The sequence below is a fragment of the Rhipicephalus sanguineus genome, chromosome 8 (genome assembly GCF_013339695.2).
Source record: "Rhipicephalus sanguineus isolate Rsan-2018 chromosome 8, BIME_Rsan_1.4, whole genome shotgun sequence".
Lineage (NCBI taxonomy): Eukaryota > Metazoa > Arthropoda > Arachnida > Ixodida > Ixodidae > Rhipicephalus > Rhipicephalus sanguineus.
The window spans coordinates 83,013,835-83,028,111 of record NC_051183.1 but is presented as its reverse complement, the minus strand read 5'-3'; the positions used below and the strand labels follow the sequence as shown (position 1 = coordinate 83,028,111).

General features: G+C 44.7%; 1 protein-coding gene across 1 annotated transcript in view; it reads left to right on the top strand.

Annotated features, from left to right (window-relative positions):
• The first annotated feature begins 5,352 nt into the window (after positions 1-5,352).
• The window catches only part of LOC119402179 (uncharacterized), a 35,699-nt gene continuing 26,774 nt past the window's right edge, over positions 5,353-14,277 (top strand). Inside the window, exons 1-2 of the mRNA XM_049418738.1 lie at positions 5,353-5,480; positions 6,602-6,664. Coding sequence (XP_049274695.1) covers positions 5,381-5,480; positions 6,602-6,664 — 163 coding nt within the window. The 5' untranslated portion in view covers positions 5,353-5,380. The remainder of the gene's footprint in view (positions 5,481-6,601; positions 6,665-14,277) is intronic.

Sequence of the window (14,277 nt, the reverse complement as noted above, 5' to 3'; positions counted from 1 at the left end):
ACCACGCTATATTGCATATGCTAATGTGGTTCCTTTCCGACATGAAGCCTGTATAGGACCTTTTTGCAAAGCAGTTTCAAGCACCGGCATGGCTCAGAGGTTGAATGCTGGGCTCCCACGCAGAGGGCCCAGGTTCGAACCTCGTTCCATCCTGGAGTTTTTTTCTTATTTCGTTTTTTTTTTCTTATTTCGAGCGATACTGGTTACGGACACCGGCGGCGGCGGCGGCGGCGGCGGCAGCGGCGGCGGCGGCGGACAACTACGGCGCCAAAAACGGCCGGTGAAATGATCTCATAACAGCTTTCGCTGTAAAATAGTGTTTGTTAAGGCTAGTACGTGCGAGGTATGCTGTCAGATCATGTTGTGACTGTCTGGTCTACCGGGAAGAAGAGGGAGGAAAGTATTTATCAGAATCTATATTAAACTGCCGATTACGGTACAAGAAAAAAAACTTGAATCTTGCGATAGCTCTACGCTGTTTTAAGCGGGGAATAGTATTAGCCATCAGTGATGAAGGTGAAAATTGTGATAGTCGTTATAGATTAACCTTACTGCTCTCGTTTGGACCATTTCTTGTTTACGAATATCTTTTTTAAAGTATAGGTCCCCACCCGCGCATCCCTACTCTAGACGGGATCTTATAAAAGTATTATATGCAGGAAGTTTGATCGGAGATGGCGCGTTCGTTAATTTGCGTCTAACAAATCGTAGTTTTCTAGAGGCGGAGGAAGAAGCGTCGGTATCCGGTATGACTATAGCTGATAACTTTTGTGAAGGCGCTAGGGAATGTTCGGCAGGTCATTCGACGTGCCGCGTTCTTGGAAAAACGTCAAAAGTGTTATTTTGGTTTGCTCAAAATGAATGCAACTGAGACAAATCGCGCATTCCTATTTGAGCCTACGATTTGAATATTTCACTTAACAATGGATCATTTCTAACTGCAAAATAAATGAATATTTTATTCGACGTTCATTACAGGTGATTTCTGAAGATCGCCAAAGCACCATGTTGATTCACTTCATTTGTTGTAATTTATTATTAAGCGCGTTGGAATTGTGCTTTGCGAAGTAGAAGCATTTGCAGGAGCCTATTATAATTAGCTTTTGACGGGGAAAGACCGCCCATGTCTTCCGTTCAAAATCTGCGCAACCGCTAAGCTCTCCTTTTCCATGCCTGGGGGCATGGCACTGTTAGCTGCTCGCCACAAATCCGAATGCTGAATGGGTCATTTTTCGTTAAACGTTTAATATTGTGATGAGCGGACGCAACTCAATACGTAAACAAATCTATTGTAGTGAACACCAACCAGTAAGCATAATTGAGCTCTACACAACTGACGAATATGTAGCTGTTTACACCTAACATATTACAAGGCTGGCTGGAAGCCAGGAAATGTAGCAAGTTCCCTGACGCTCAGCTTGATATATAGACGATCGGTTCTGCAACTACACCTGCGTGACTCAAATCTATTTCTTGGTGGACACTTCAGCTTCGCATTCAGTAGTAGGACGCATTGGGAGAGGGCATTTGCCAACTCCAACGACGACAGTATTCTAATTCTGGTCACAGTGCTTGAGGTGGCGGTCCGAGCTCATGGCTTCTTGGACTAAAGATGCCTCTCCTGAGCTATCTTCTCAACTAAAGACGTTTATTCTCACTCTCTCCCAGTATATGCAAGATATGTTTGCTTGAAGAATTGAATATTTCCTGTGAACAGCGTCTGTGTTTTTTTGCTTTTTTTTTTTGCTGCATGCGCGTCTCTTTGTTATGCATAGTAAGCCTAAGAGGACAGGAATGACGGGCATCGCACGTGTGACTTCCTTTATCCAGATGTTTAACAGTAAAGTTGGTGATTTTTGTTTGACGAGTAGATACATGAGTTATTCTTCAAGGCACACAAATAGGACAACGAAGCATACCAGCAAAACGTACCTGACCTAAAGGTCATATTGTGGCGTGCATCAGGCGCTGAAACTTGTAGTGAGCGATTAAACAAGAGAACATGCCTTGTAAAAATATTTTAGACTTCGGTAGCAGCTATTATTCGCATGAAGAAATGGCTTTCTTGCACAACAAATTTCGAATTTCGGAATAAATACTCCGAATAAATGATTCATCATGCGTCTGATCATATTATTGCAGTGCTTACGTCATATATAGCCATAGCACTGAACGATCTGAAAAACAATGTCTTCTACCTGTTACCTTGTCCTTTAGGCGACGCTGGCCTTTATCATAATCAGTGTGTTCTCTGTAGGCCGAAATACACTAAGGAAATTATACTACATAGGCCGATCATCCGCTCGTGCCATGGATTACCGTCGCTGTCGCGTCCACTGCTAAGAAACTCGACATGTTGCTTTTGTCACTTATCCATATATTAGCGCCTGCCGCTCTGAAAGGCGTTTGATATTGGCCATGCAAATTATCGCTGAAAAAACAACAGACTTTATTAAGCACTAAACACTGTGTACAGCATGCTGAAAAAGGCTTTTGTTGTCACTCAGGGAACTGTCACAGACTGATCGCTGGTTGTCGTTCTGGAAAATCACGCTAAAAGAGAGGTAGTAGGCGCATGTTTCAAGCCAGATAGCAGATAAGGGTATGACCGTATTACTATAAAGATCCTTCAAAGCTAGAGCTCCTCTGAAAAGCTATAGGAACACGTCGAATACTTATGTTACCGATTTGACCGCCTTGTCATACAAGCTCGAGATGCCCACAGAGGAAGAGGGGAAGGCATATCAAAGACCGTTCCTAAAAAGGAGGTGCGGGAGGCGTGGACGGGCTTTCGCAAGAGAATGAGTGCTTTCAATGGGGAGAAGAGGAGCAAGTATTTTTGTGCATAGAGGCTAACAGCTCCACGCAACAGTAACGCAGGAACCGGTGTCTCGAAGGATATGTTGTGAGCATTCTAGGAATGCCATATCTGTGGAGGGGGAGGGGGATTAACCGTACACTGTATTGCAAAACGGAGACAAAACAGAGATTGGTCATCTCTTTTAGGGGCGAAGCTCCTCAGAGTGTGGGCCTATCCCTTTTTGTAGTATGTAGCAGTAGGGAGCCACCCATAGTGGGATGTATCCACTCCATGTGATAAAGATGACGATGACGACTGATGACCATGAAGAATAAGCGCGTTCCAGTATAGTGAAATGTACCCACTAGACGTGATGACGATGACGATGACGATGATGACCATGAAGTATAAGCGCGTTCCAGACCACACATTCTCTTTCTGCCATGGATGAAAACGATCTTGAACGCGCTCTCGCCCTCGAAAGGCAAAACGGCAATACCGACAACAAACATTCCCCTGAGCTCAACGTCATATATGAGGACCCCCGCGTATGTGTGTCAGGTCTTTGTATGGTGATCGAGTGGGCAAACTTTACGGGTATTGACGGTTTACCAGATTACCTCCGGAGCTTCGCCCACTCATCATCATTCACTTCGTGGATATGGCGTGATTTTTTAAAGACGATAGTCTTTCTTGGGATACTTAAACGCAGAAATTTTGGTCTGTCTGTCTTTCTGTTTGTCGGCACGTCACTCGATTCAGCCACCCGGCCAAAGTTGAACCACTTGCTTACCGCCCACCCAGCTTGAACTGGTACGGCTGTTCATACTTGTGAACATTGTCGATCAGAAAGTAAATATTACGCATATCTGAGGCGCAACATCACTAGGTAAGTATTAGGTGGTGTGTTCCTTTAATAGAAAATGCATTCATACGTAATTCTAAAGACCCTAGTTTCTTAAGCTGCGCTGAAAATGCGACTGCGCTGAAACTTGCCTTCCTCCGTGCCCTCTGCACGAGCTCATTGTTGTGTTTCGGTTTCGGTTCTGTATTGCACTGTACGAATGCCATGGGGCGCCGCTCTGGCATTCCTGTTTTACCCAGGCGACGTGTACCTAAAAGAGTGTGTGGAGAGTACTCGTTGAGTGCGGACGTTTCTTCTGCTTCAGCGCTTCACGCCAAACCGCGTGTTCGGGCTGGCTGGGTTGGTCACCGCCGGTCTTCGCCTGCCGCTGCGCCGGGACTAACAGCCCGCAAAACAGCACTCATGTTTCCCGACGTATTGCCAGATGGCGTCCATATCTCACGCAGCGCTTCTTCTATCGTCTTTAGACGAAATTTGCAGCGAAGCACGCAGATACGCGGCCAATTTTTATACTGAAGAAAGCTCGTCCTCCCTGCGTGGAGGGAGCCTCATCATTTCTGCAGGCATTTCATAAAGTTGTTCTCTCTCTCTCTCTCTCAAGGCGCTGAAACAACCAGTAATCAATTGAAGAGCAAATCGCACCTCGTTCACCTCGTTAATCAGTTAGTCCCCATGCAGTTACTCCTGAACAAATTGTTAGTTCACACGGTTTCTCTTCCCCAGATGAACCAATAGTCCAATCAGATACCCCATGAGGATAATCTCTTGTCCTCTGTTCAGATTACGTTTAAGTCCCAGCAACGAGTGTTTTAATTCGTTCTCCGCGGGACCAAGTCTTAAATTTGCGTGTTCGCGCGGAAGTCAACAGATGGCCTTAAAACAACAATGAAAAAATGAACATTAGGTGTTGCATGTTTGTTTCGCAGACATTGCAGAAAGTGGCAAATACCGAAAAGAATGACGCAAACATATACATTATTCCCCTGCGTACATGTGGAGGTTCTCCTTTACGTCAGTGAATTCACTTTCAAATATCCACTGCAATGCAAGGTGCATTGTCGCATAGTGTCATGTTTTGCTAAAGCAGCACCAGCGAAACCTGCAGAACATTGGACACGCTAGCGAACACAACAGCCGGTGCGTAGTGCGCAATAGGAAGGTCGCGCAAAGCACAAAACAATCGCAAATGCAGCCTTCGCTTCAAAAAAATTGTTGAGCTTTCACAGACAACCTTTGTGGCTTGGATTCCTATTGTCTTGACGGAGTCGTGGCCAAGGCAAAATGAAACGAACCTGGAAAGCTTACAGCGAACAAATATCACGTTTGACCACTTGTGAAGCAAATAATGCACGTTTATTCGAAAGCTAACTTTTCCGTTTACACATGCGCCGTTTACTCATGCGCCGTATTGCCGTATACTCATGCGCAAGCTTGAAACGCCGTTTCATAGCGCGGTAAAGGTTTATGTAATGTTTACGCTGCAACTTCTCATTTAAAGTAAGGCGCCATTCTCCACGTAAATGTAGCATGTGAAAACATGGAATAAAGATACTGTCTCAGTGAAATGGTAACAATGAAATGCAAAGGCAGTGTGACAAGTACAAGCCGACTCTCTAAAAAAAAGCAAAATACGTGTATTGATACAGGCTGAGCAAAGATATAAAACCTCACGTATGCACGCATAGCCGGGCATGTTTCTGAGGTAAGATATTACGATGCGCCTTGCTCGACAATGCATTTTATGTGTGCTGGCTTTATATGCACTCCTGACCGCGCTAGGACAACTGCCGTCCTGCGTACTTGCGGAAAAACATGGTATGTCCTTTTGTTTTACACCTCACACTATAAAAGACACGTAGAACTCTGCCGTTCTGCCTATCGCGGTGGGAAGACACCGCGTATATTACGCAGCTGTAAAATGGTTTTTATAGTGTAAGACAGCAGATATTGATGACAATAAAGCGAGACTCCTAAACAAAAAAAAATATTATTAGAATGAGCGTAAATAAATGGTTCACTTAATAAGACACTCTCTAAGGCAATTCAATGCCTTTTTGTCGCGTTTTGCCCCTCTCACCAGCCCGAATTTAAAAAAAAATTGCCCTTTGGCCCACGGCACGAAATGAACTAAAGTTTCGGTAGAATGTAGCTATAGTAAAAAGTAACAATATAAATACACTCCTTGTAGTACTGTCGCCGGAGTAGCTTCATGCACTGATCCGAAATTTTGGCGGAGTAGAATTTCGCCCCTTTTTCGCGGGTGACGAACACAGTGACATCAGCCGCGTAATTTTTCCCGGGCGAACGCTGTGAGCAATCATCAACTTTTAAACAGAAAACGTCTAAAACGACCGGCACCTATCCCTGAAATAGAGAACCAAGAAAAGGTACTTTTTGTGTTAGCTGTAGAGGGCGGCAAAGTCAAAATGTCGCGTTTTGCCCCGCGTCTCATTTTGCACCGCCTTACATTACTCATGTGAAGCTAGTGAAAGTTACCATATGTCCATTTTAAAAACACAATTGGCCCATTACACGTGCTGAGTGCTTCCGTCGCGTGCCCAAGACTGTGGGGGTTTTCAAAATAGGCGACATCTTTGTAGTAAAAGCAAGAGATTAAACAACTATACCATCTAAATTAAACAAAATTGTTGGCTACACATACTTTCTAAACATTCACTTTCTAATTAATCCATCAGAATGATTTGGCAAGCCCATGGGAAAAGGAACAAATCACCCTCGGTGATTTCAAACACTGATTTTCACCGTACTGGAGTTATCAACCTCTCGAAAATGATTAAGCAAGTGCGCCGCGTTATCTACGCAAAAATTCAAAACCTTCCCCGTGGAAATAAGTGGCGGCGCCGCTTTCGCGCAGGAATGTTTCTCGTCAAAGTATATTTTTCGTGTTTTCCTTACCTTTCTTCTGTTCACGTTAGGTGGTGAAGTGACGTACGCAGATCTGGATTTAGACAAAACAAGAGGAAGAACGCCTGTTCCTCGTACGTATTTTCTTTTTGTCTGCCTTACGTAGCCACTAAGTAAACGTAATACTTGCATGCGATGTTGAGAATTATTTACTGTGAATCAAAACATGGTTCTTTCACCCAGAACAAGAATAATATATCGATCAAATACGTGTATAAGTTCAATGGCTGCGAGGGCCTCCACTGGAGAGGCTGGGTCTGCGATCGTTTTGACGTCACTGATAGGATGTTCCTGCTCGCCTAGCTGCGTAGTTGTGGAATGCGACGTTCGGGTGAAATTGCGGTGCGCGACGTTGCATTCTCAACGTGTGAAGCTTAATTTGGCCAGCTGGAGATATCGCCGTATAAGCAGTGCTAGCTTGTGTACACGCACCTTCAGCTTGTTTGTGTACTCTTCGGTGCCGCAGTGCCACATGTATGCGACAGATCCCGCTGTGTGTTTTCATGATTATCATAAATGTAAAAAAAAAATGCGCGACACTTGGCTGGCAAAAGCGAAAATTGGAAAAGACGTCAACGTCAATTCGCGGGTCTGCAGCAAGCACTTTCGCGACGATGATTTCGCGCACGCCACCGCAGCTAAGATGTTCGGCAACAGCTCCCTACACTCTAAGCATGGTAACCGATAGATGTGATTTTGTGCACCGATAGTAACGGTTACCAAGTTTAGAATTTGTGCAATCAAAGCTAATGCAACCCTTATTTTGAAGGTGTACAAAATCGCATGTATCGGTTACCACGTTTAGAGCGTAGAGCCCCCGGAAGCGTATCGCGAAGGTTTGTTGATGAGTTTATTGAAGCTGGAGAATGACAAGCTCACTGTAAATTAACAAATTAAGCAAAAAGAAAAGCGCCCACAACTCAAATATCTCTCACGGTGAGGTCCTTACGAAACATAAATGTTTTGCCACGTTTAGGCACGCATCAGTGGCGCTGAAAACTTACATCGGTATGTTGTCGACAAGTGTAAGCCAAGGCGAAAAGTAACACATATAAGTAAAAAATACGAAACGGTGAGGATCATCAATTAAATCGGAGCTCAACTACAAAGAGCAGTGGAGGGGAAATAGGCCCTTTATTTTACAGATCCCACCGGCCCTTGCGGAGCGATGCACTCCGCTAACCATTCCCACGTGCTCGTTGACAGTAGAGGATGTGCACCGCACGCGCGGTGCACGCGGCATTACCGTTCAACGGCACGTTTCCCATTTTGTTGCAAGTTCATTCGTTCGTTTTATAGAGAAGTTCATAATTCTTGCGGGAAAAGTATTTCGTAATATACACCAGAATTCCCAGCGCTCGTAGGCGGCCGCGATGTTTGGCTGACCGAGGCGCCGCGGTGCGAGCATTTGCTTGGAGCCAGCGGAAACGCCCTGGCGCACAACACGGGGCACCCTATTTGTGGCTCTCAGTCGCGGGCGATGGCATATTCACAAGCGCTGCAGCAGCTCAGTCTTCTCTGAATGTCGGAACGTGCATCTTCTTCCATTTGACTACATTTTCGAACGGTGGAATTGTGCCGGGGATCTTGTCAAACTTCGCGAGAAGGTTCAGCAACATCGTCACGAAGGTTTGAATAGCTGCAACACCGTGCAGGTGACCACTCTTTTTCTTTTTTAGGTGTGAAGCATCTTATAGCGGAGTTCAATCCGGTGGTGGTGGTGGTGGTGTACGGCGTGACCACCCTTGCTGCGCGAGCCCTCCCCACTTCCCCTCACCCTCTCCCCTCCCCCTCTCCATTTCATCTTTGCCCTCCCGCTCTCCACTTCACCTCTCCCCGTCTCCTTCCCCCTCCTCTTTCTCCCACTCTCTTCCCCTCCCCCTCTTTTCTCCCCCTCTCCGCTTCCCATTCCCCCTTCACCACTCCCCCTCTGAAACGCGGGCTCTACATGCCGAAACATTGCTTCGCATCGCCTCATGGTCCCCTTTAGCGGGAGATGGTGTGATTTTTTTCATTTAGAACTGTATCACATAAAGAAACGCCTTTAATTTACGCACGTAAATGGCCAGGTCAAATATAGTGCGCTGTACGTTTTTCTTTTTGTTCAGAAAGGCAGCAGCGACAGGTATTTTCGTGCCGCGCTACCGTCCGACTTTGTGCTGCGCGATGGCTGTTTTGTGTTCTCTCGCAAAATGCAACGGGATTAGGCTATTATGTCAGTTTTTAACGCAAAACTCTGCAGCTGAGAATACGTGCGGTTTTTCAGGGATATTACTGCGAAAGCATGGCCTGGCGTAACGTCCGAAGCCTCTTGTAGCAAAGCTAGACACAGCGCGCATGCCAGCTCCCAACTTCTGTATTGTTAAAGAGCAGAGTCTGCAAAAAACACCCCGTCGCACAGGTGCTTTGGATCACGACCAAAACCGATGAAGATTACGCTTGAGTCTGATATTGATTAAGTTCGATCGTGACCGAGCGGCGCATACGCGTGCACTTTATCGCGGCACGCCTCAGGATATACTTAACTGCAATTGAAAGATAGCACCTGCAATAGCAAGATCTCTGTCACACGGGCACTTTCGATCGCGATTGAGCCGGATCAAGATTTATCGCCTCGGCCTTCCTTTGCTGTCACAGTAAAACTTCGTTCTTATGAAACCACAGTTAGACATGCCTCGCGACTGTGATGTTGAAAATACATATGTTCTATGGACACGAAGTTGTAAAAAGTGAAACTGTTCACTACATCGAGGTTTACCTGTGCCTTTTTGAACAAACATATAGCCAAGGTGGCCGCATTTTGGATGTCGGCAACAAACTCAAACACCCGCGTGTTCAAAGTTCCGTGCATATTTATAACTGAAGCTTCCCTCCAGTCTGCTGCGGTGGCGCCTGTAAGTTTTCATCAAAAATTGAGAAATATTTGTGAGTTGGCTTCGCAGTTTGAGAAAATATGTGGTTAGGTGCATGGATACTGCCTTTCTCATTTCAAAATTCATCGTTGCCGTTCTAATAATTCAGTTTGTTTTATCATCCAGTAGGTGGTCATGTTTTACCCCATGCATTTGCTGTGCAGCCGTTTGAATGGGTAGAAAATATGGCCGCCTGTGCAAGAGCACCAGCTGACTGATTACTTATTGAAACCAAGGGCCTTGAAAATGTCTAGAATGCACGCTGCACAAACACAAGCCGCTCGTGTTCCCGTGAACGTCGCGTCTGTTGCATCAGCCGCTTCCTTTTTCGCTGGTTGTTCGGGCACCCAACGACGGCATAGTGCCACACGGGTGAATTTTCATGCATTGTACAGCCGCTCCCAGTATGCAGCAAGCAAGCATCTGAGACCACTACTTTCTAACAGCTCTGAAAGTACTGACACAAGTGAACGCACGACGCATGCACGGCCATTACCTCCCGCTGTCAGCAGCCCCCGCCGTCGTCTGCACCACCAGGCGACGCCTGGTGTCGAGAGCAGCGGCGCGGCTGACATTCGTGCCGCTACTACGAGGCCAAGGAAAACCTGGTCTATATTAGCAGCTTAGCTTTCGCGACATCACTTGCATTGTCTCCATGGCGTCAGCTGCACCAGATTTAGGTCGATAGTAGCATGCTAATTAGACACGCGGTTGCCACCGGAGGCACCGAATCATGGTTTGCTTGACCGGATTCTCAGGTCATACCATTTTTTATGTAATGAGCTTCAAAACAAGGGGTAAGCCCACGCGGTGTCCACAGCATGAACGCGTGGTGGCAAAAGCGCAAGAAATGTGGTATGCCATCAGACGACATAACCCGACATCCTATGAGTGACGTCAGAACGTAGGTGGCTCTACGCTATGTCCTCGAGGCCAATAGCTCTTTCTGCAGTTGATGTGAGCATTGGTAATAACATTGTGCAACAACCTTCTCATGATCTGAACATGGTTATCTGAACATGGTCTATACGTTGTGTAAGGATCATTGAAAGACGAGGATTCGACACAAGTATTAAAGACTGCGTTTTTTTGCTAGATTTTTAAAAGCTGGGACCAAAACTTTGTGCTTGCTCTGTCGGCGCCGGACCCAAGCATCTGACGCAAGAAGTTGCATTCAATAATAGAAGTTTCACTCCTCATGAGTGCGTTAGAGGCTGCTTCTAGGCAACTCCCTTTGTCAGCAGCAGTTGTTTGTAAGGATACGTAGAAAATCAGTGCGCCTGAGGCCATTTTCTGTTGGTTTAATATAACAAGAGCACAGAGCTGCAGGAAGAAACAGACTGTGTTAGTGACAACGGCGACTGTGTTTTAAATGCATGTTCCGGAATAATATTCGCACCGATATCCAATAAATAAGTAGTAAATTTTGACATCCTCTTCAGTCGGTGATCCTATAGAGAAATAACTTTTGTCCACTTATACGAGTCAGTGAGAGAGAGTACAAGACCAAGAAATTGTTAGACGTGGCGAACATTCGCGCGTACAATGAGCCACATGGAGTAGCGGTAACATGGTCTAAAATGTCACTTTATACTTTAATTCTGCAAGGACAATACACACTAACATACACACACAAAGAGACTTAGGCTAGCATATTATTAAAACATAGGAAGTTTAAAATCTCTACTTTCAAAGTACAAGCAATAATTGCATGTGCGGTTTGCTTGAATTTAGTGATGTAATCCTGTATGAATATTTTTCTTGCTGTACCGTTGAGTAGCATACCAACATTTTATTTACTACTAAAAAATGACGAAGAAATTGTGGATTTTTCAGTACAAGAAATAATTATGCTATACCTTAGCAATGAATGTGACACGTGCAGCGAGTGCCAAAAATAAAAGTCGAAATTATTACTGAAGTTTCGTATGCCCCTAACCACCCGTGAGTTTAGAAGCGCCATTTCATATGCCCCCAAAGAAAACCAGCCGAAGATGACGCTCTTCGATAGATTTGATGAAATGTGGTGTTTTTTTGTGTTTAATAAGTTGCGTCGCACTACGCTCAAATTCTTCAGATTTCAAAAGTATCACTGAGCGAGAAGAACGCCAGTAAATTAATAATACGCAAGAAAGAAGACGTAACTGACAAGATAACCATATTTCCGTCAGCTTATTACGAGTTGGATGCATATTATTCACGAAGGTTACTTCGAGTACGACAATTGAAAGAGTTGATTTTCAAGGCAGCTGTCTTTAACACTTTAAGACGCTATGGTCACAATTGTATATACCAAATGTTTTTGCTATTGGTATCAACTAAGGGCTAAGAAACAGCGATATATATCGAGCTTTGGATTAGTTCAACCTCCTGGAATATAAACTAATCTTCTTTTAACTTCATTTTGTAGAGTACAGTTCCATACGATCACTTTACTGAAGCCACTATAACGTTCGACGAGTCGTTCGACGTGGCGCGTTCTGAGAGCCATGTGAAAACTATAATTTTCTTTGCTCAAAATAGATTTAACAAAAAAATGAACTTTAGCTATATTTCTTGCCTAAGATTTCATTCTACTTATGCCAAGACAAAGCAACGATAAATTCAGGATAAGTAGATATTTAATTACAACTTAATTAGGATTTATTTTTCTAAGAAACGTATATTAACATATGACATTCTTTTTGTTGCAATAAAATATTTAGTGCCTTGAAATAATCGTGTATTTATTTGACACATTTACAGAGGGTTCATCATAGGTGCCGTCTGAAAGAATTGAGCAAGGTGGATTCAGGAAGCGGTACTCTGCAGATAATCAGGGCCATGCAATCAATCAACTAATTCATAAATCTGCTGAGCACAACAAAACCCCTTAGATAACTTTCATACACGACACAGACATTTGCCTGAGCCCTGATATCAGTAAGTTTAGAGGCGTGATGTCGCCAAGGGGTAGATGATACATATGTGCGTGCCATTCATATATACATTCGTGAATGACAGTGAAAATCTACGAAGTTTCTACATGTGTCCTGCTTCTACACAGCCCAAGCAAACAGTTGCAATTAAGAAAGTCTTGCATGGCAACAAACTGTTCAATGCTGTCCGCAGGAAGCCTAAAAGTATTTGACCTAAATTGTGAAGAAATACGAATTAATATTAACGGCCAATATTTCAGGAAGTTATGGTTTGAAGATAACAGCCAGCTTTTCAGAAATGATAGCTACAAATAGGGGAAATTATTATTATTGTTCGCGCATCATTAATGCGGTTATCCAGGGAAGTATTGAAGTATGACTGAAGGTATGCACGCCGAAAACAACGGTAGTGTTCTCTTGCCTAGGAAGATCACGAAAATCTGCTCAAGGATATCTATAATTATGTTCATATTTACTGTAGGTCTTATCATTCACAGCACTTTAATAATCAGCGGTCTCATGCACGGCTACACAAAAATGAGCTGGAGCGCTTAAGGCACTCCGGTCGTTAGATGCCAATTTCCGCTTTCTCTGAAACAAAAAGTGCACAACTGATGTAGATTGCGTGTAATAAAGTACGGCAAAGAAACTCGGATGATAGCAGAGAAAGTCGAGAAAATTTAAAATCCGTATATAAACAAAAATGATTGGCGTAACAATGAAAGATAAGAGTTAGAGAACAACAAAGAATGAGCAGGCGTAGCTTATATTGTCACGCGGTCTTGACGTTGACAAAGGCAGCAAAAGGCGTCTTCCAGATGAAACTCTTTGTTTGAGCGAACTTGTGCCCGAAAATTGAAAGGAGCAAATACAACAATCGAAGCTGTACACTGATAGCGGCGAACAGATCATCGGCTGTCGATAATCTGATCTGCGGTTAGCCGCACCAGCATTTTATATGCCATCGAGCATTAGAGTCTTAATGCTGGTGGCCACGCTAGTTCCAAAATAAACTCAACTGTTCGCGTTTGCGCTGCCAAGCCTATCAGACGATTCTCAAGTAGTCTCCAAGCTTCGCAGATATTCGAGCGCGGTTTGTGAAAGGGAGTGGCTACACGTGTAACGGAACGGTTGCATACAAACACGCAAACGAGCGCATGGAGGCAATATCTTTGTTTCCATTAAGGGAAGAGAGATAACAGTTTCGGAGGAGGGGCGATGCAATGAACGCGATCGTAACAGATTGAATTGGTATACGAACAATAGCTAGCATCTCACACCCAGGCATCTAACCTAGTGCAGCGACATGCAGCCGCTGCAGGGAGTGCAGCGAGCTTTGAGCTGTCTATGGCTGAACACTGACATTGCGATGAGAACACAAGGACGTACGTGGTTACCAGATTTGTGTTGATTCTTGTAAAGCTAGAGATCGCACGACCGAGGGCCACCATCAGATTGGGCAGCTAATGCTGGAGCCACGCAGCCCTCAAGGTGCCCTCCAGCCCCGCCCCGTCTTATGGACATTTCACGTGACGGGGACGGCTGACGCGTTTCTTCGCCCGATCCGCGAACGGCGGCTGCCCTCATGCGCTTGCATTCCCACATAACGCAGACGATGCGCGGGGCAATTAATCCAACCTTGGAATAATACGCAGCACGGTGGTCACGGCAAAGAATATGCCTGAGGTGTCCATATAATTTCATTTGCATTAAAAATGGTACTTGGCGGGTCACATAATGCCTAGTAAAGATGATTGATGATCACTTACAGCGACGACGGAACAGATGCGGAAGGATGGGAAACGGCTCCGCATGAAGCCGACAGTTAGGTGGGGTGGTGAAACTAAAAAAGTTCGC